General features: G+C 45.0%; 1 protein-coding gene across 2 annotated transcripts in view; it reads right to left on the bottom strand.

Moving 5' to 3' along the window:
- The window catches only part of ERGIC1 (endoplasmic reticulum-golgi intermediate compartment 1), a 90,417-nt gene extending 71,079 nt beyond the window's left edge, over positions 1–19,338 (bottom strand). For both annotated transcript variants that reach the window (XM_066615888.1, XM_066615889.1), the window contains exon 1: positions 19,165–19,338. In XM_066615888.1, coding sequence (XP_066471985.1) covers positions 19,165–19,184 — 20 coding nt within the window. In that variant the 5' untranslated portion in view covers positions 19,185–19,338. The remainder of the gene's footprint in view (positions 1–19,164) is intronic.
- Positions 19,339–21,337: the final 1,999 nt, after the last annotated feature.

The following is a 21,337-nucleotide window of genomic DNA, read 5'->3' as shown; positions in this document are numbered from 1 at the left end:
ATGCCTTAATGTGCTCTTCTGGCAGGAGTGCCGCCTTTGAGGGAGAAGCAGTTCACTCACAAGCAGCTGGATGGTAGAGACTATAAGACAACTGCATTTCCAGAAAAGGCTGACCATAATATTAAAGCTAGTTAGATACACAGAAAGCCCAATTGTAAAGCTTGGCAAATCAGTTATTACTGCATGTTTAAGTGAAATGCTTCAAAATGTGCACCAAAGTCACAATGGTGACTTTCAGAGACTTTTCAGTTTCAGTCAAACATGTTTCTCCTGCTAGTGTGGTGGGAGCAAGGGGCATATATTGGTTAAAAGGTTGTTCAGAACTGCAGGTTTGGCTACAGGCCTTTGTCCACAACAAACAGAGCTACGTTTGTTCCAAGTGTGCTGGGAAACAGCTGTCAGGGACGGTGCTAGACTCGTGCAGAGCCTCAAAATATCACAGTAGATCGTGCTACATGAGCACAAAACAGATTGATTTGCTATTTTTAAATGGCTTATTAAAAATGTAGAACACAGTTATTTATGTCTGTTTTTCTGCTCCCTGAACAATTGGCATGGTAATATTTAACACACGCCAAGCTTTGCTTCAGGAAAAAAATACAGTTTTGTCAGCTCCTGAGTCAGACACAGGAGCTGAGTCACCCAGAGCTATTTGCTCTGCAGATACCTTTCAACAGCACACCTACTCTGCAGTGAATGTGGTCCGGATTGTGTGGGCTGATACAGAGGAAGATGTTGGGCGAGTGGCCCTCTGTTGTGCCCTCCATGGGTGGTAGCGTGATTTTTGGACATTTCCAGTTTGAAGCTTTCTATTTTGTATGAGAGCCTTTCAAAAATGGTTAATTTAAGCTAACAAAGAAAAATCACTGAAAGGCAAATCAAACATGCTAAAACTGAAGCTCTACACTCATTTTTCACAACAGATAAGGCACAAAGACAAACACAACACAGCAAAGAGGCTATAGCCATATTACAGAACTATCTTTTGTCAGCAAAAGGCAAATGCTTTGCCCCAATTTCAAAATTCCTTCAAAAGAGACACTTGTCCTGGTGTCATTGCTCTTGGAAGACTGATATTGGGAGGTACTTGCAAACTTTCTTCTGCCAATGTATTTAGCTATAAGAGACAGCAAAATAAAGTTGTCAGGGTGTAAAACCCCACAGAATACACATAAATGCCAAATGTCTTGTGTGTTAGGCCTCACTGCTGTCTATTTTGACAAGCACAAAAATCCACTGGAAAGGGAGATAAATCTACACACTAGGGTTATGAAGATGATATGGAACATGCACAAATGCTTATTTCTAAAACATTAGATGGCCTATACATGCTTTCTGATCTGCAAGCCTTTCCCCTTAATCCCAAATAAGAGAGCGACAGCCTGTATCATTCTAACAGACTGGAAAGACCTTCTGCACATGCTCAGAGGCCCAGTGTGCGCGCCACTGATACTCTGATACTAACAAGTTCCAGGGTTGCACACATTAAGCCTTAAGAACCTTTCAGTAGCTTCAGGAAAGGAGAATATTTAATCACACATCACATCAAGCAAACTGAGAAGCAGTTTATTTAATAACCAACAAGCTCCAACTTTTTCTTGGATCATTGCTCTGGCTCTGAAACAGTTTGTCTTTGCTTTCCTAGTGATGCTGGGTCAACAGCAATCAAATCCTGAACAGTCAGGGCAGTCAGAAACTATCAAGGGTTTAACATGACCACCATGTTCTATCAAGGAAACAGCTTAGATCACCCAGGCTTAACACAAAACTAATAAATGGTCCTTCATGCACACTACTGTAACTACCTGATCTTTGCTATTCTAAGAACAGGAATACGTAAGCCCTTGCTTATGTGGCAGCTGCTGGTACACTTATAGCGTGAAGTATGAAACTCCATCGTAAGACTTGCTTCCTCACACAACTGGATGCTACAAACCACCAGCTCCCTATGTGGCTGTATGTACTGCATACAGGTTTACCTGTAGCTGTAAAAACCAGCTGTATGTACTGCATGCAGGTTTACCTGTAGCTGTAAAAACCAGCTGTATGTACTGCATGCAGGTTTACCTGTAGCTGTAAAAACCAGCTGCCAGGTTTTTCAAGGCTCAGAACATCCCTTTGAGTAACTGGGATCAATTTAAATCTTATTTCGTCTTGGGACTGAGGAGGCCAAACCTGATTTAGGCCAGATGTGCAGCAATGACACATGTCACTGAACAGGTTGTGAATCAAGCTCACATTTGCTTGGGGGCTCCAGGAGCTATTTCCCTGTGTGGTTGCTTAAAGCCATGATGCCATTTGTTTTTATCACTGTTCTAACATGCCTGCTGCCAAAACTCTGTGTGATAATAGGCCACTGCCTCCCATAGAAAGAAGTGAGGGAGCCTAGAGTCATGTCACCTCCCCCCCCCCCACAGACACACAACATTTCTTGTTAATGGTTACAAAGAAAATATTAAATTATTTACAATTCAGGGGATTTAGGGGAGAAAGAAGGCAGCAGAGAGAGAGGTGGAGGAAGGGCAAATGGAATGAAGAGATGAGAAGGGGCTACAATGAAAGAGCAAGATACCTGAAAGAGGCAGAGAGGAGGAGCAAGGAGAAAGAGGTGGGCCAACGAGAGGAAGAAGAGAGGGCAAGGAAAAGTGATGCCACTGAAAACCAGGAGGGCTAGCAAAAGGAAACAGTGGAGATGACAGAAGGTGACAAGAGAGTAGGGAGCAAGGAGGGTGCCAACGGGGCAAGCCAAACAAGGAGAGGAAGAGACAAGGGTCAGTGGGATGAAGTTACCTGAAAAGGTGAGGAGGGAAGTGGTGCAGGAGAAAGAGTTCCTGCTAGGCTACAGCTGATCCTTGGGCTAAAAGACTGTGGCTTAGACCCTGGCCAAGGGCAACCTCAACCACCTTCAGGCTGCCCAAAATCCTAGAGCCCAGCCCAGAAATGTTTCAAAGTGCAGGTAGGGAAGCACAGAGGATACCCAAGGCAAGTAGGGTTATGGTGGGGCAAAATAACTCCCTCTAAAGCAGGGTTCTCCAAACCCTGGCCCATGGGAAGGATCCATGGTTTGGAAAAAGGCCTCCTCCCCCCACAAATCACACTTACCATTTTGCATCCCTGTGCCCAGTTCAGCTTAAAAGAAATGTGGTGGTGCAGCAGAATGGTAAGCACTGCTCAGGACAAGGTGAGTCCTGGTCCTCAAAAGGTCTTCTAAGGGCATAAAAATGACACTTCCATTTCCCTCCGTGAAAACACGAGTGATTTTTTTGGGGCCCTCCGAGGGCTTTACAAGGACTTTGGAGGGTCAGGGAGGTCGCATCCAGGGTGGCCCTGAGATCCATGCATCAGTCGACTAAGTGTCACGGGGAGTGGATGGTGGCACAGTGCCACCCCTCAAGCCTGGCGCCTGGGGCATTTGGCCCCTTTTCCCCCTATCAGGTATGCCACAGAATATACGACCACGAGAAGCTTTGCAAGGATGCTCTCTCAGAGTTTTATACAATAAATGGAAGTAATAAACAAACCACTTTCCAGGGATGTCTATTTTTCCAGTGGGATAATATAATTTAAGTGCAAATACTATGTTTGAAGTGGTTTCTAGACAGTTCTCTTTCTTTTTTTATTTAGTTTGTCAAACATGACACATTTACATTGAAGAAAGAACAATAAACAACTATAATAAACATAAAATACATAAAAATAATTTTAAAATACATTTAAAATACCGTAAAAATAACGATCGCAAACCACTTCTGGTTTCACAATTGCAAACACAAAGCAACACAATCCTGGCGATCGCATAGCTGCCTCTCTCCCCATCCCTTAAGGGAGAAGAGGCCAGGGCTCTCTGGCTGGGGCGTTGCAACACCCCAGTTTGAGAACCACTAGGTTGTAACTATAGCGTATAAGATGTACTATACCTCTAGTATTGCTTGAGGGCAGCAAGGGATGTGGAAAGACAACAGTTACTTGATTATATACTAGGATATTTCCAAAATCTATTTCAAGACAAAAGCTCTACTACAGAAGAGGAGCCACAATAAAGGCAAAAGTGCTAGAAAAAAGGAAAGATTTAATTAAATTACCATTTAGTAAGTCATACATTTCCTGGAAGGAGCATGCTTACTAACACAATTAAAATACTGCAACTGTATATTGCAACTGACATTTCCTCTAACTATGACATTTCCTCTTCCATATATGGATACAATTAACGCTTAAAGTGGTATTTCTTCAGAAATTTAGCACTGTGTATATTCTAGTATAAAAAGGAACATAAACTGTGGCAAAAGAAATGTAAGAAGGTGATAGGGGAGGCCAAGCGAGACTATGAGGAACGCATGGCCAGCAACATTAAGGGGAATAATAAAAGCTTCTTCAAATATGTTAGAAGCAGGAAACCTGCCAGAGAAGCGGTTGGCCCTCTGGATGGTGAGGGAGGGAAAGGGGAGATAAAAGGAGACTTAGAGATGGCAGAGAAATTAAATGAGTTCTTTGCATCTGTCTTCACGGCAGAAGACCTCGGGCAGATACCACTGCCCGAACGGCCCCTCCTAACCGAGGAGTTAAGTCAGATAGAGGTTAAAAGAGAAGATGTTTCAGACCTCATTGATAAATTTAAGATCAATAAGTCACCGGGCCCTGATGGCATCCACCCAAGGGTTATTAAGGAATTGAAGAATGAAGTTGCAGATCTCTTGACTAAGGTATGCAACTTGTCCCTCAAAACGGCCACGGTACCAGAAGATTGGAGAATAGCAAATGTCACGCCTATTTTTAAAAAGGGAAAGAGGGGGGACCCGGGAAACTATAGGCCGGTCAGCCTAACATCCATACCGGGTAAGATGGTGGAATGCCTCATCAAAGATAGGATCTCAAAACACATAGACGAACAGGCCTTGCTGAGGGAGAGTCAGCATGGCTTCTGTAAGGGTAAGTCTTGCCTCACGAACCTTATAGAATTCTTTGAAAAGGTCAACAGGCATGTGGATGCGGGAGAACCCGTGGACATTATATATCTGGACTTTCAGAAGGCGTTTGACACGGTCCCTCACCAAAGGCTACTGAAAAAACTCCACAGTCAGGGAATTAGAGGACAGGTCCTCTCATGGATTGAGAACTGGTTGGAGGCCAGGAAGCAGAGAGTGGGTGTCAATGGGCAATTTTCACAATGGAGAGAGGTGAAAAGCGGTGTGCCCCAAGGATCTGTCCTGGGACCGGTGCTTTTCAACCTCTTCATAAATGACCTGGAGACAGGGTTGAGCAGTGAAGTGGCTAAGTTTGCAGACGACACCAAACTTTTCCGAGTGGTAAAGACCAGAAGTGATTGTGAGGAGCTCCAGAAGGATCTCTCCAGACTGGCAGAATGGGCAGCAAAATGGCAGATGCGCTTCAATGTCAGTAAGTGTAAAGTCATGCACATTGGGGCAAAAAATCAAAACTTTAGATATAGGCTGATGGGTTCTGAGCTGTCTGTGACAGATCAGGAGAGAGATCTTGGGGTGGTGGTGGACAGGTCGATGAAAGTGTCGACCCAATGTGCGGCGGCAGTGAAGAAGGCCAATTCTATGCTTGGGATCATTAGGAAGGGTATTGAGAACAAAACGGTTAGTATTATAATGCCGTTGTACAAATCGATGGTAAGGCCACACCTGGAGTATTGTGTCCAGTTCTGGTCGCCGCATCTCAAAAAAGACATAGTGGAAATGGAAAAGGTGCAAAAGAGAGTGACTAAGATGATTACGGGGCTGGGGCACCTTCCTTATGAGGAAAGGCTACGGCGTTTGGGCCTCTTCAGCCTAGAAAAGAGACGCTTGAGGGGGGACATGATTGAGACATACAAAATTATGCAGGGGATGGACAGAGTGGATAGGGAGATGCTCTTTACACTCTCACATAATACCAGAACCAGGGGACATCCACTAAAATTGAGTGTTGGGCGGGTTAGGACAGACAAAAGAAAATATTTCTTTACTCAGCGCGTGGTCAGTCTGTGGAACTCCTTGCCACAGGATGTGGTGCTGGCGTCTAGCCTAGACGCCTTTAAAAGGGGATTGGACAAGTTTCTGGAGGAAAAATCCATTATGGGGTACAAGCCATGATGTGTATGCGCAACCTCCTGATTTTGGGAATGGGTTAAGTCAGAGTGCCAGATGTAGGGGAGGGCACCGGGATGGGGTCTCTTGTTGTCTGGTGTGCTCCCTGGGGCATTTGGTGGGCCGCTGTGAGATACGGGAAGCTGGACTGGATGGGCCTATGGCCTGATCCAGTGGGGCTGTTCTTATGTTCTTATGTTCTTATGTAGTAAGGATAGGATAACTGAGGAATTCTAAATAACACAATAGAATTCTTTGATATACCAAAGGAGAAAGAACAGATATACAAACATTCTAACTCTATATCACGGGCAGATGTTTCTCAAAAGATCTAGTTAAAGAAGGTTCTCAAACCTTTTAGCACTGGGACTCACTTTTTAGAATGAAAATCTGCCAGGATCCACCAGAAGTGATGCCATTAACCTGGAGGTAATGTCACGCCAGAAGCGACATTATCAAGTAGGGAAATTTTTAACACACCCCATACAATGAAGTTAAATCAAATAAGTAGGTAAGTAAATTAAAAGTTTACAATAAGTATAAATTTAAAAATTTATTTAGAATACAGAAGAACCCTCCTAACCTTCCCAAGCAGATGCTGATCTGTTAAAAAAATTCCCCAAACATCCCAAAGGCTGCAATCCTATCCACACTTACCCTGTAGTACACCCCATTGATTATCATTGTTAAAAGCATATACATAGTAACTGGTTAAAAGTACAGATCTATAACATTTACCCCAATGCAGTCACACCTCATGGTAGCATCAAGTCTATTAAAAATAAAATACACATTGAAATGAATGAGGATCCACCTGCATTGGCTTGTGACCCACCTAAGAACATAGGAACAGCCCCGCTGGATCAGGCCATAGGCCCTTCTAATCCAGCTTCCTGTATCTCACACTGGCCCATCAAAAGCCCCAGGGAGCACACAAGAAAGACCACAAGAGACCTGCATCCTGGTGCCCTCCCCTGCATCTGGCATTCTTACATCATGTTGGCAACCTTCAGTCTCGAAAGACTATGGTATCGCGCTCTGAAAGGTGGTTCTGGAACAGCGTCTAGTGTGGCTGAAAAGGCCAATTCGGGAGCGACAGTCCCTTCCACACCGGGAGCAAGTGCAGTCTGTCCCTGGTCTGTCTCCCTGGCTATGGGCCTTCCTTCTTTGCCTCTTTGCCTCAGTCTGTTGGCCAAGTGTCTCTTCAAACTGGGAAAGGCCATGCTGCACAGCCTGCCTCCAAGCGGGCCGCTCAGAGGCCAGGGTTTCCCACCTGTTGAGGTCCTAAGGCCTTCAGATCCCTCTTGCAGATGTCCTTGTATCGCAGCTGTGGTCTACCTGTAGGGCGCTTTTCTTGCACGAGTTCTCCATAGAGGAGATCCTTTGAGATCCGGCCATCATCCATTCTCACAACATGACTGAGCCAACGCAGGCGTCTCTGTTTCAGCAGTGCATACGTGCTAGGGATTCCAGCTCGTTCCAGGACTGTGTTGTTTGGAACTTTGTCCTGCCAGGTGATGCCGAGGATGCATCGGAGGCAGCACATGTGGAAAGCGTTAATTTTCCTCTCCTGTTGTAAGCGAAGAGTCCATGACTTGCTGCAGTACAGAAGTGTACTCAGGACGCAAGCTCTGTAGACCTGGATCTTGGTATGTTCCGTCAGCTTCTTGTTGGACCAGACTCTCTTTGTGAGTCTGGAAAACGTGGTAGCTGCTTTACCGATGCGCTGAGTAAAGAAATATTTTCTTTTGTCTGCAGTGGCTGTCCCCTGGTTCTGGTGTTATGTGAGAGTATAAAGAGCATCTCTTTATCCACTCTATCCTTCCCATGCATAATTTTGTATGTCTCAATCATGTCCCCCCTCGGGTGCTTCTTTTCCAGGCTGAAGAGGCCCAAACACTGTAGCCTTTCCTCATAAGGAAGGTGCCCCAGCCCAGTAATCAACTTAGTCGCTCTCTTTTGCACCTTTTCCATTTCCACTATGTCCTTTTTGAGGTATGGTGACCGGAACTGGACACAATACTCCAGGTGTGGCATTACCATTAATTTGTACAATGGCATTATATTAGCCGTTTTGTTCTTAATACCTTTTCTAATTATCCTAGTCCCATCGGTTGGATTGGGTCCCAACCCACAGTTTGAGAAACACTGAGTTAAAGCATTATGCTACCTATGTACATTGCACAATCAGTACCAGCACTAATGTAGTTCCTATGGTATGTGATTGGAGAACTGATAGCCTTAAATATCTTACATACATACCTTGGGTCAGGGGTTCGCAAACTGGGGAGACACCCCAGCCAGAGAAGCCCTGACTCTCCCCCCTTAAGAGACAGGGCAGGGAAGGAGATGGCAGCAATGCAATTGCCATGTTTGTGCCACAACCAGGAACAGAAGGGTGCTTTTTTTTTTTTTTTACTTATCACAGTCAGCACTGGCTTTCAAGGAGTGCAGAGAGACCAGCAGACCCCTCTGCAGGCCTCCCTGCGCCTCAGAAAAGCGAAAAATAACTATCGCGACCTTCTTCCAGTTTCATGATCGCAAACCGGAAGTGGGTGGTGATTGCTATTTTTTAGCAACCCCCCTCCCAAGACCAATGCCGGCTGTGATAAATTTAAAACAAACATACAAACAATTCTGTCTCTAGTGGCTGCATGATTGTGGCAATCACATCCGCCATCCCACACCCCTGTCAAGACTTACAGAAGTTCCCAACCTCCCAGAGAGTTTGCGAACCGCTATGCCCCCATTTTTCAAGGTGGCATCAACAATATTTTGTTGAGCCAGTAGAGTGGAGACAGCTACACTTTTCAGTCTTTGCCAACTAATAAGAACAAATGCTAAAACCTCCCTTACCGAATCTGGATTTCTGTACTCTGAACAGAGGTTTCTACCAAATTTATATCAGCCCAAGCAGAGAATCAGGTCCTAAAAATTAAGGCTGTTCATGAAACACGGTTAACATCATAGTTATACTCCTCAATTAAACACTTTATCAGGGGTATCTAAATCTAAAGTCAAAAGAGCTCTCTTGGGCCTTATGGGAAAGAGAACATCAAAAGATCTAATAAGGGTTTCTTTTTTAAGCAAACAGAGACAAACTATGAGAAGGGCACTATTTGTTATGAGTGACGGCAACTCTGTTAGGCGAACACAAATATATAAGCAATTAGGGAATCTAATCATAGAGTCAAATAAGTTTATCATCTATTACACTACTTCCTGTCTTTTTTTTTAGCATGTACTTAATTTAAGAAACCTTTCTGTGTACAGTTCAGTAACAGTACAATCAGATTAAACAAAGATTCATCATGTTGTCATTCAAATAGATACCTACGTAAAGAAATTATGTATTTTACAGACAAACTCTCTTGGGTCACCAGCTTGCTCACCAATTTATCAGTACTGGTCACCAACCACAAAGTGACTAAGAAGCTCCCCAACTTAAGAACATTCAACTTATGAACAACACTTTCAAACCTGATTTTAGATTTGTAGCTGATCGTGCTGAGTTCGAAACCTGCTCGGGAGCTTTCCAAAGGCTCCGCAGTAAACCCAACAACACTTCAAGTGAAACTGATAGTATCTCTAGTGAAAATGACAACCACAGCAACAAAGACAAGGGTATTGGTTTACTTTCAAATAAAATGACTTATGAACGGATCCTGGAATCTCACATGTTCATAAATAGGGGAACGCCTGCACTGAGAAAACTATTTTAGAAGCAAAATAAAATTAGCAGGGTAGTCACTGCAACATGATCCTAATGCATTACAACACATTGGATAATATCATCATTAATAGTCATTTGACATTTTGCTTTTTTCCATGAGCAAACCACATGCTCTACACACACCCAATTTAAATTCTATGCACACACTTCATACATGCGCAAAGAGGGGCTGAACATTGAAGCATCCTCCAAATTAGTCCTATACCAGCGGTTCCCAAAGTCCTACTCAGACGTTGGGACTGCTGTGAGTACTTGTGGGGCAGGGTGAGAGCAGGAGGGTGGCCCCAACAGCATCACAGCAGTCGCGATGTTGTGAGGACCCTTGGACATTCCCACATACCTGGTGTCCTGCAGCCTGTCCTGCAGTGTCCTGCAGCCTCCCAGGGGCTCCAGCTGCAATGAGTTCCATTCTGATCTCAGAATGGCCCAGATTTTATTCCCAATGATGGGCTGCAACCCACACTTTGGGAACCACTGCCCTATACAGTGATATGCATTAGTGAATATGAGTCTTATTTCACTGATTTTGTTGAAAAGCAGCATTTAAATATTCTTAATAATAATTTCAGTGGAGATGCAATTGTAATTTTATAAGATGTTCATACAGTTCCCACCATTACACCACAACTTCATATGATCAGTCATCATTTCCTTAGTACATGAATACACAACTATTTTCTCCAGCCAATTATGGAACAATGGCAGGGTGAAACTCCACAATGAGGCAGCTGCCTCCAGTAGTGGACATAGAAGTGGCACTCCACCACTGTTAATATCACTGCTACTCTTCTCAAAAGTGGCAGCATCAAACAAAGCAGCTACTGGAGGAGCAGCAACATGGAACGTGTTGCTAAATGTGGAGCAGCAACGTGGAATGTTGCTAACGTGGAGGAGGAGCAGCAACAAAGAAGTAGTTGTGGTGGTGGTGGTGGTAGTGAAGAGAGCAAGAAGGGGATAAGGGGGTACATCCCCATGGGTGGATGGGGTAGGGTGAAGGAAAGCTGTGGGGGGTGGGGGGAGGAAGAAACTGCTGAAACAATAGCCCACAACATGCTCTGTTATTGGGGGGGGTGAAATGGTGGGACAACAAATCTTTACTCTGCCTCAAGTAGCAAGGGGCTTGTGCTGGGTCTGAACAATGGTACAGAACTGATACCTACACAGATATAAATTCAATGCAGAGAGTAAGCAAAATGCTTACAAGAACATATGGGAAGAATTTCTGGGACATATTAAAGGAAATCAAGTCCAGCATCCTATTTCCACAGAGGCTTCTAGGAAGTCCATGAGCAAAGCATGAAGGCAGCAACCTCTGCCACTGTTGCTCCTCACACACATCTGGCATTCATGGGTATAGTACATTTAGAACCAGAGGTTCCATACAGTCATCATGATCAGACAGTCCTCTCTTCCTCCATGAATTTGTCTAATTCCCTTTTAAAGTTACCTTACCCAATAGACATCACCACATCTTATGGCAGTGAACTTAAATGTATGATGTAAGAAATATTTCTTGTCTGTCCTGAATCTAAAGTCTATCCATTTCATTGGGCAACTCCAAGCTGTAATGTTATTGGAAGTTATTGTTTACCTCTTTTACAACATGCTTAATTTTATAAACTTCTACCATGTCCCTCTCTTTGGTCATCTTTCTCCAACCAAATCCCCCACCCCACCCCAGCTTTAGTCTTTCCTTGTAAGGAATCAACTTCTTGATGTTTGTGGCTGCCCTTTTCTAATTCTACAGTACCCTTTTTTGAGATGGGAAAAGCCACACCAAGGTCTGTCAGTTTCTAAAGGAAAGATGTCTGGCAAATATTGCTGAGTTTGAAGGGAATCTGTAAGCAGCATTAACCCATTTCTTCCCAGCCCAAAGGTGTACACATTTGATCCCTGTTGCATATATGCTGAAATAGCTTAATTAGACAATACTACAGCAAAGAATTAAGTACAACTAATCTCAACTGATAAGCAAGACTATGTCAGAAAAGTTAGTACTGGCTGTTTTGCCTCAAAAGCCAAACCCACTGCCACCTAGCCTCAGGCCCATCATTAATGCTCTGCATAAAAATGCTCTGCATTTCTCCAAGAGCTCATTTGTACAATCAGTTTTAATACATCATTAGCAAAAGCTAACTATTCCTGCATTAATGTGGCCAATGAAAAAAACAAGGAAAGAACAAACCAATAACTTGTGCTGTACCAACGTACCAATCTGGCAGACACATTCAGTTCTCCACAAAAGGTCTTATATTTGAAGTCAAACCTTCTTTCAAATATGTATTTTTCCATTAGCCATTAATATAAGTTCTAAATGCATTGACAGATTATTCTGCTCCAATCTATTCTTGCAGATAAGAAATGCCAGGCATAAGAAAGTCTGGGTAAGAAAAGTTTTGACTCGGATCCAGATAACTAGCACACACAACTACATGAGTATTTTTAAACATGGTCTCCCTGGAATCTACCGTCACCAACTTATATTAATAATCGGTAGGAAGGGAAACTTCTGTATATGCATTTGAAGAATATAGCAACTGCAAGCACAAGCACAAAGAAATGAATCATAAGTTCTACATGGGTCATCACCCATGTAGAACTTATGATTCATATCTTTGCTGCTATGTTGTCCGTGTACAGACTATTCCTCATGTTTGTGAAGCAAGTCCCTTTATTTCATATTACTTCGTGCACAGATTTATATCACCCCAACATATGTCACCCCAAAGCAGCTTTACTTGACATATGCGGATTGAAGAGTGTACGAGGGATGGATGGGATAGGATAGGATCGTGGCCTATATGTAAGAAGTCTATATTGCATGCTCATTGTCTATCTTGTTGCTGTAGAACATATGTGCAATTTATATTATAGGCAGGAGCCTGTACATTTTGGCTGTCCTTAGCCAAACCAAAATTTTGTTTACTTGGAAGTAAGTCCTGATGTTTAATGGAACTAACATCCAAGTAAGTATGATACAAGATCATAGCCTGAGCCACTGACCTCACATGGAAACACAGTGTAAGTCAGGTAAAGTCAAATTTGGAGTCAGAAAGGGGCATGGATGAACTTGCACTGGATTTCAGAGAACAGTGAAAACCCAGAACAGCTGCAGAAATGATGCTCACCCTCATGGAACAGGGGGGCAGGAAGCAGGGGATTGTTTCAGAACTAGGCAGCATCTCTGCTAATCAGCACCAAAATGACTGTCTCCTGCCTCCCTGCCCGTCTCCCACTCACACCCCCCCCCCCGAGATGTTTGGGGACTAGGTGCCTGAGCTTCTCTGCTATTCCGTACTCCAGCAGTTTTCAAACTCTCAGGGAGTTTGAAAACCGCTGTAAGTCCTGGCAGGGGGGAGGCAGTGGGGGCAGGGGAAGGCGGCAGCAGCACAATCCTCAGGGCTCTGTCCCCACTGTCTGCAGGGCTTCCCTAAGCTGCAAAAGTAGAGCGATTGCGCTCCACTTCCAGTTTAGCGAAAGTGGAGCACAATCGCTCCACTTTCACTTCTAAACTATCAGGGAGCCCTGCAGATGGTCACGCTGGGCTCCCCACACCCCCGGGAGGCTGCAGGAGGCTCTGGTAAGTGCACCCAAGCTCTTGCAGCACCCTGAGTGGTGCGATCCTGGGGATCATACCGCTGCCTCCTCCCTGCCTCTTGGTTGCCCCCGCCCCTTAATGGGGCAGAGGCCAGGGTCCATAGGCTGGGGCGTCACAACGCCCCAGTTTGAAAAGCCCTGCTGTACTCAAACAGTCAGCTGTAGTCTTCCTCTCTAGTTTGGTGCTCTCTTTCTCATAATTGCTCAGAGCAGGTCCAAGACCTCCTGAGAAGGCATGCCAAATGCTGTCCCCCTTACCCCAAATATGCACCAGACTCTGTTCCTTCCCCTCACCAATGTTTTAGATCAGCACTTTCCTCCCCTCCACATTTCTTCTTCCTCCTTGTCTCTTAAAATTTCATAGATTATTATATTACCAGTTTCAAAAGGTTGACTTAAAAGAAAGTCAGGCAGTTGCTAGTTTTTATCATCCGAGGCAACACCGGACAAAAAACACAGCAACAGGATCTCTGCGATAGCTTAACATACCATGTAGCTGAGAACAGAAAGGCTTCCTTTTGTGACCTGAAAAGGTGTATTTAAGCAAGAAAACAAAAACCTCTTTCTAAAAGAGATTATACAAATATTGATAACATGAACAAGACTGGTGCAGGAAAAAAAAATCAACTAATTTTTATCCCTCTTTAGCCCAGCACCAAAAATGGTTTAAGAGGCAAGCTGCCTATGTAAACAACCTAATGTGCTTCATGACTGCAATATACTTCTCATAGGGAAGCAAAAGCCCTTCCAGTGGTTCCCAACTACTGTGGCACCCTTCGCCCATAGTACCTTCATGGCAATGCCACCAAACAATTCTCATCTGATTGTCACACAATCTCGGCCTGGTGAGCTGAAGCAAGAAGCTGTGTTGTGCCCCTGTTTGTGAACCATGGAGCCCTGTGGTGCTGTGGCACACAGTTTGGGAACCCCTGGCTTAAATAGTACTTCGAAGTCTCACACACTGCAATGTCAGGAGTTGAGTGGCATTACCAGCTTTATATTGGAACTGGTACTGCTGTAACTGCATGGATTATTCGTTAGCTTCTAGATCCAACTCAGAAGACTTCTAAGTAAGAATCATACCAGTGAAGGCGGATACTCTCACATTTGCTACCCATGACTCTGTTGGGATGATTTGAGTTTCAGGAGTTGTTGCATGTTCAGAAAAAGCAATAAAATTACATCTACAATCCTAGCTGCCCATCAGTTTCAAAATAATGCACCTTTAAACTGAATATAATGTAATCATGTTCCACAGGGATGCTCCCTAGTGTACCTGTTTTACAAGAGCAACAAAAAAATTCAGATCACTCAACACTGCTTCCTGCTCAAAGGAAACTGCAAAACCACAGCTACTACACTTCATAAGCAACACATGGGCATACTGTATATGGACAGCCGGCTAAATAAGTATTTGGTGAGCAAATGATGCAGACACTATACATTGTGCAATTTTCTGCCAATTGAGAAGAAAAGCACACCTCCTCCTATTATCCAGTTTCTCCTTGTAATTGTTTGTCTTGTAAAAAAAGAATGCAGTGTTCTCTCCTCTCCAATTTATTTAAGGTGACATGCATTATTAAACTGAACCTTCCAATTTCCTTCCCCAACACACCCAAACACCCTCAAGTATTGGATGGAGAATATTATATAATCCTAATTATAGGTCTGGAAGGGTTGTGAATTTCTACACACCTACCCGCTCCTCCAAAACTACACCTTCTATGCCACCACCCCCCATTCACTAGCCAGTCAACCACACCCTCCCTCTAGGCCTGTTACTTGTGGGTTCACTTTGATGCAAGTTATGTCATAAACTCCTGGGGCAGAGACCTCACAGGGCACCAGGTACATCCAAGGTGTTATATAATAATAGCAGCATGTTTTCTTTCATGAGGACAACATCCCCATCTGGGTTTTCCTCCCTCAGGGAGAGAGACCAACACCCCAAGCAAACCCACACAGTGCAAGTTCATTGGACTGTCTAATGACAGAAGGGCAATGAGGTTTCAGAGCTTGGCTGTGGAACCTTTTGCAGTAAGCAGTTATGAGAGAGGTAGTCAGAAACCACTCTTTGCTGTGGAGCAACAGCAAGAAAAGGGATACCATCTACATCTTCTGCTTGGTCCAGGGTTTCTCAGAGGCATCTGGTTAGTGACTGTGGGGAACCATGATGCTGGACTACATAGGCATTTAAAAAATACTTTTATGATGCGCATGCTCCTGTCATCTTTATTGTATTTTATTAATAATAAAAATGTAGTCAGTAAAATTGTATTGTTAGCCACAGTGGGCACCTTAAAATTAAGAGGAAAGAAGAGACATACACTTTTAAAAAAATAGGCCTTTGGTTCACCTCTGATTCACTGGAGCGCTTTTTATGTACGTAAAACCGACTATCACTGGAACATTCAGGGAACCTGAGTCCCTTTCGTTTCACTAGGCAGAAACTGAGCAGGTGGAACCTGGAACAAAATAGTTCATCTTCCTAAATTTAATTTACCATTTGGTTGAAATAGGGCAATTTCTTCTGCCTGTCCCATCCCCCTGTTGATCCTGTTATTTTTTTTCCCCAACGGACACCTCAACATTCAGTGGTTGCAGTGAGTTGCCGAGCATGCTCAGGCTGCATCAGATTGCTGGGAGGGGTGTTTACATTTACAAATTTATCAACTCCTGGGTAAGTGTCTACCCTCCTCCCAAGAAACCACCAACTTGTCTTCGAATGGCCCCATTCTGCATAAATGATAACCACTCAACCACTTGAGTTCACTACTCATGAATATAAGAAGACTATACAACAAAATATACCAACTCTCCAACTCTGATGGCCTGCTTAGGTTTAATGGGCAAGTTCTCCAAGCCACTCCTCAGGTTTTGCTGTGTTTTGGGCCTCCTTGGTCACCTCAACATTCCAGGGCTTCAGGGGGCCACTGAATCTGCTCAACTGGGGACGACGACAAGTTTTTCTTTTAATTTACAAATGTTCATACTTCTGCATAGCTAGGGAGACCTCCAAGAACATAACAACTACTTTTCTTTGAGATGGTCCTGCTTTTGCTAGGAATCTGATAAGCGCCAACCATTTCTGCCCTTAATACATAATCTTAGGACAATAACCATATACCAGAAATGGACCCAATGCTATGAATAACAATTCTGCCCAAGCAAAAAGCTAAGGACCCTACACAGCTTGCTCAGAAAATGGACCAACCACTGAAAAATGATAGTGAAAGAAAATGCTTTTTAGCCATAATCAGTAAAAAAAAAAAAAACTGCAAGTATTTCATGCATTACAAAATGTATGAGATGAAGAGAGGAAGAAGGAACACAGGAAATGACAGAAAATATACAATAGTAAGAACATAAGAACATAAGAACAGCCCCACTGGATCAGGCCATAGGCCCATCTAGTCCAGCTTCCTGTATCTCACAGCAGCCCACCAAATGCCCCAGGGAGCACACCAGATAACAAGAGACCTCATCCTGGTGCCCTCCCTTGCATCTGGCATTCTGACATAACCCATTTCTAAAATCAGGAGGTTGTGCATACACATTATGGCTTGTACCCCATAATGGATTTTTCCTCCAGAAACTTGTCCAATCCCCTTTTAAAGGCGTCTAGGCTAGACGCCATCACCACATCCTGTGGCAAGGAGTTCCACAGACCGACCACACGCTGAGTAAAGAAATATTTTCTTTTGTCTGTCCTAACCTGCCCAACACTCAATTTTAGTGGATGTCCCCTGGTTCTGGTATTATGTGAGAGTGTAAAGAGCATCTCCCTATCCACTCTGTCCATCCCCTGCATAATTTTGTATGTCTCAATCATGTCCCCCCTCAGGCGTCTCTTTTCTAGGCTGAAAAGGCCCAAACGCTGTAGCCTTTCCTCATAAGGAAGGTGTCCCAGCCCCGTAATCATCTTAGTCGCTCTCTTTTGCACCTTTTCCATTTTCACTATGTCTTTTTTGAGATGCGGCGACCAGAACTGGGCACAATACTCCAGGTGTGGCCTTACCATAGATTTGTACAACGGCATTATAATACTAGCCGTTTTGTTCTCAATACCCTTCCTAATGATCCCAAGCATAGAATTGGCCTTCTTCACTGCCGCCGCACATTGGGTCGACACTTTCATCGACCTGTCCACCACCACCCCAAGATCTCTCTCCTGATCTGTCACAGACAGCTCAGAACCCATCAGCCTATATCTAAAGTTTTGATTTTTTGCCCCAATGTGTATGACTTTACACTTACTGACATTGAAGCGCATCTGCCATTTTGCTGCCCATTCTGCCAGTTTGGAGAGATCCTTCTGGAGCTCCTCACAATCACTTCTGGTCTTCACCACTCGGAAAAGTTTGGTGTCGTCTGCAAACTTAGCCACTTCACTGCTCAACCCTGTCTCCAGGTCATTTATGAAGAGGTTGAAAAGCACCGGTCCCAGGACAGATCCTTGGGGCACACCGCTTTTCACCTCTCTCCATTGTGAAAATTGCCCATTGACACCCACTCTCTGCTTCCTGGCCTCCAACCAGTATTTAAAAATACAAAGACATGGCAAAGCTGCATGTAAAAGATAAAATGGAACAAGGACAAAAAGACAGATACAGAAAAGACTGAAACAACATATCACTCTTTGGGGACAAGAATGACGAAATAGGGCCAAAACATATGTAGCTAGCACCCCTTCAGTATCACAGGTGTTATACCAGTGTAGAGCAGCAGGTACAACAGCAAGGACCATTTGGGCTGGGATGTCAGCATGTCATTCATAGGGCTTATTGTGGGCATTCATGTGCCCTTATTCTAGCTTCCATCCCAAAAAGGTGTGGTGCTCTCACTAGACTTGCTCTTAACCTTCTCATTTCCTTCTTCAGCCTTATCAGATATGTCCTACCTGAGCACTTCCCCCTTGAGCCAGTATACATCTATCTTCAAAGAAGCTTCCCTCCCCACATTTCCTTTCACTTTTCTTATTTTTCAATAATTCTGACAGCAATCATAGTATACAGTAAGTTCCATTACACTAAACAGGACTTACTTCTGAACAGATGCATAGGATTGTACTGTTGCTTCTCTCAGCACATTCTTTATATGACCCCTGTCAGCAAAACTAGTTTTGTTAAAGAGCAACTTTGAGATGAAGAATGATGTACCACCCCTTACAGTTCCAAAAGTAGCCAAGCCCCATCCTTTTCTTCCACAGGCACTGCTGCTTCCCTACACATCCTTTTTTAATATCTAGGTTGGCAACTGGGATCCAGGCGGCACTCTTCTTATGGCCAGATTTTGAGTCATCCACTGACAGCTGCTGACTCCTATCTCATGAGAAGTACTGCAGGAAGGGAAACCACCATTCATTAGGAAGATGTAAAAACAGAAACAAACCCAAAATGGGGGCTCCCCCTTACAAGCTGTGCCTGTGTCTTTCGTGCCTTAGGAGCTACAATAAAACCACCTGCCTTTACCCATAAGCTACTTTGCTCGCCCACTTCTTTGCCACAGGCCCCTGCAGGTTGCATTCAGGGGATGTGCTGCTCCTCCCACACACTGATGGCTGGTACCCCACAGCTGCCTTTGCACAGTCCCCTGCAGAGGGGGAAGGCTGCACCGAGGCGATGTGCTGCTTGCCCCCATCCCCAACACACTGATGGGTGGCAGCCCCTCACGCTAAGCCCAACATCCCCCCCGCCTCTGCCAGGACCCCCACCACAGCGAAGTCTCCTCCCCCCCACTCACCTCCTGAAATCAAAGGGCATGTTGGTGGCGGGCGGACGCAGCAGCTTCCCACCCCCGCCCCCGGGCTCCGTCAGCCTCTCTCGTGCCGGCGACCGGGGCAGGAAATGACGGGCCGAGTCCGGCCAGGCCAGGAGGCGCGCAGCACCCAGCGATTGGGCGCCGCAGACCGGCCGCCGCGCCGCTTCCGCCGCCGAGTTAAAGGGGACAGGCCGGCGGGCGCGGGAGGGGAGCAGCCGGGAGGAGGAGGGAGCGGCGGCGAAGGGGCAGCGGGTTGCGCGGGGGCTTGGCCAGGGAGAGGAACTGCAGAGCTGTCCCAGGCACGAGCGTCTGCACGTCTACTCAGAAGTCAGTCCTAGTGTGTCCAGTGGGGCTTACTCCCAGGAAAGCGTGCATAGGAATGCAGCCTTTGCAGCCTGCAAACCTATGGACACTTTCCTGGGAGTAAGCCGCACTGATCACACTAGAACTGACTTCTGAGTAGACCTGCATAGGCTTGGACTCTTAGGTTGCAATGCTGTGCGTGCTTTCTTGGGAGTCAGCGCCATTGACCTCAGTGGGGCTATCTTCTGAGTAGACAGACAAGCATAAATTGGGCTCCAATTGCCCAAGTCTGTGCATGTCTACTCAGAAGTCAGTCTCATTATAGTCAGTGGGGCTTACTCCCAGGAAAGGGTGGATGAGATTGTAGCCTTAGGGCCCAATCCTATCCAACTTTCCAGCACCGGTGCAGCCACAATGCACAAGGTTACCTCCCTTACCTTGTTCCGAGGTAAGGGAGCAAATGTTTCCTAACCATGGGGAGGCCTCTGTGACTTCCTCCCCACCGAAGGATGCAGCACACACCCCATTGGCATGGCTGCACTGGAGCTAGAAAATTGGATAGGATGGGGCCCTATATCCCTTGTGTATGTGCACCCACACAGGTCTGTATGCGTGATACTGTTATGGAAAGTTGTCTTTTAACTGATGGCTGCGTCTGTAGAGGGCAATAATGTGTATGTGTCCTAGACACAGTTCTTGGAACTGGAGTATGCCCAGTGTACTGAACTCAGTGGGATTTGCTTTCCAGACAATATGCACAGGCTTGGGATGCACATTAACAGCATAAATCCCATGCATGTTTACTCAGAAGTAGAACTCAAGAAGTTGAATGGGGCCACACAGAACAATCTTATGCATGATTACTCAGAAGTAAGAACCATTCTGCTCAACAAGACTTTCTCTCAGGTAAGTGAGCATAGGATTGCAGCCTTACTCCCAGATAAGTGGGTACAGGATTGCAGCTTTAGTGACATCGGATCATAGAAAGTTAGAGTTGGAAGCTCATGTAGTCTGGCCGCTGCTCAGTGCAGATGACTGCTACAGCATCCCTGACCAGATGGCTATCCAGCCTCTGTAGGTTAATCTGGAATGGTTAATCACAGCTCCTACACACATACACATCTAAATGTATGTACTAAGAGAATGGGGGGGGGAATACTTCCTTTTTACCTCTCTTTACTACCCTGGTAGGCTGTGTACATCACTAGGCTTGAGGTAAACCACTATATTTAGGTGTAACCAAGGAAACTTGCCCTATGGCTAAGGGACCAATCCTATCCAATTTTCCAGTGCTGCTGCAGGTGTACCAGTGGGGTTTGTGCTGCATCCTGTGGTGAAGGGACAGTCACTGGGGCCTTCTCAAGGTATGGGAACATGTGTTCCTTTGCCATGGGGCTATATTGTGGCTACATCAGAGCTGGAAAGTTGAATAGGTTTGGGCCCTGAATCACTACACTATATATTATTTTTCCATTCGTCCTGATTCAAGATGGTCCAAGATACTGGTACTGACCTCTAAGGCCCTTCATGATTTGGGTCCAGGCTATCGGAGGGACCACCTTCTCCCATACACTCCAGCATGCCCTCTTTGATCATCTGAAAGGGGTTAAGTACCATCTCTTTCCCAAGTGAGAGGGGTGGCAGCTCAGGGGCAAGCCTTCTCTGTAGTGGCACCACACTTATGGAATGCCCTTCCAGGGGAATTAAGTACTCCCTCATGGCTTTTCAGTGAGGTGTCAAAACATACCTGTTTTGGCTGACATTTGGTTGATGGGTGGGTGTTTGCCCTTTGAACCTCTACAGTAGTGCTGTGGATTGACTGCTTCCCTAGATTGTTTTATTTCCCCCCCCC

The sequence above is a fragment of the Tiliqua scincoides genome, chromosome 2 (genome assembly GCF_035046505.1).
Source record: "Tiliqua scincoides isolate rTilSci1 chromosome 2, rTilSci1.hap2, whole genome shotgun sequence".
Classification (NCBI taxonomy): domain Eukaryota; kingdom Metazoa; phylum Chordata; class Lepidosauria; order Squamata; family Scincidae; genus Tiliqua; species Tiliqua scincoides.
The sequence above is the reverse complement of the archived record's forward strand: the minus strand, read 5'-3'. Positions and strand labels throughout refer to the sequence as shown.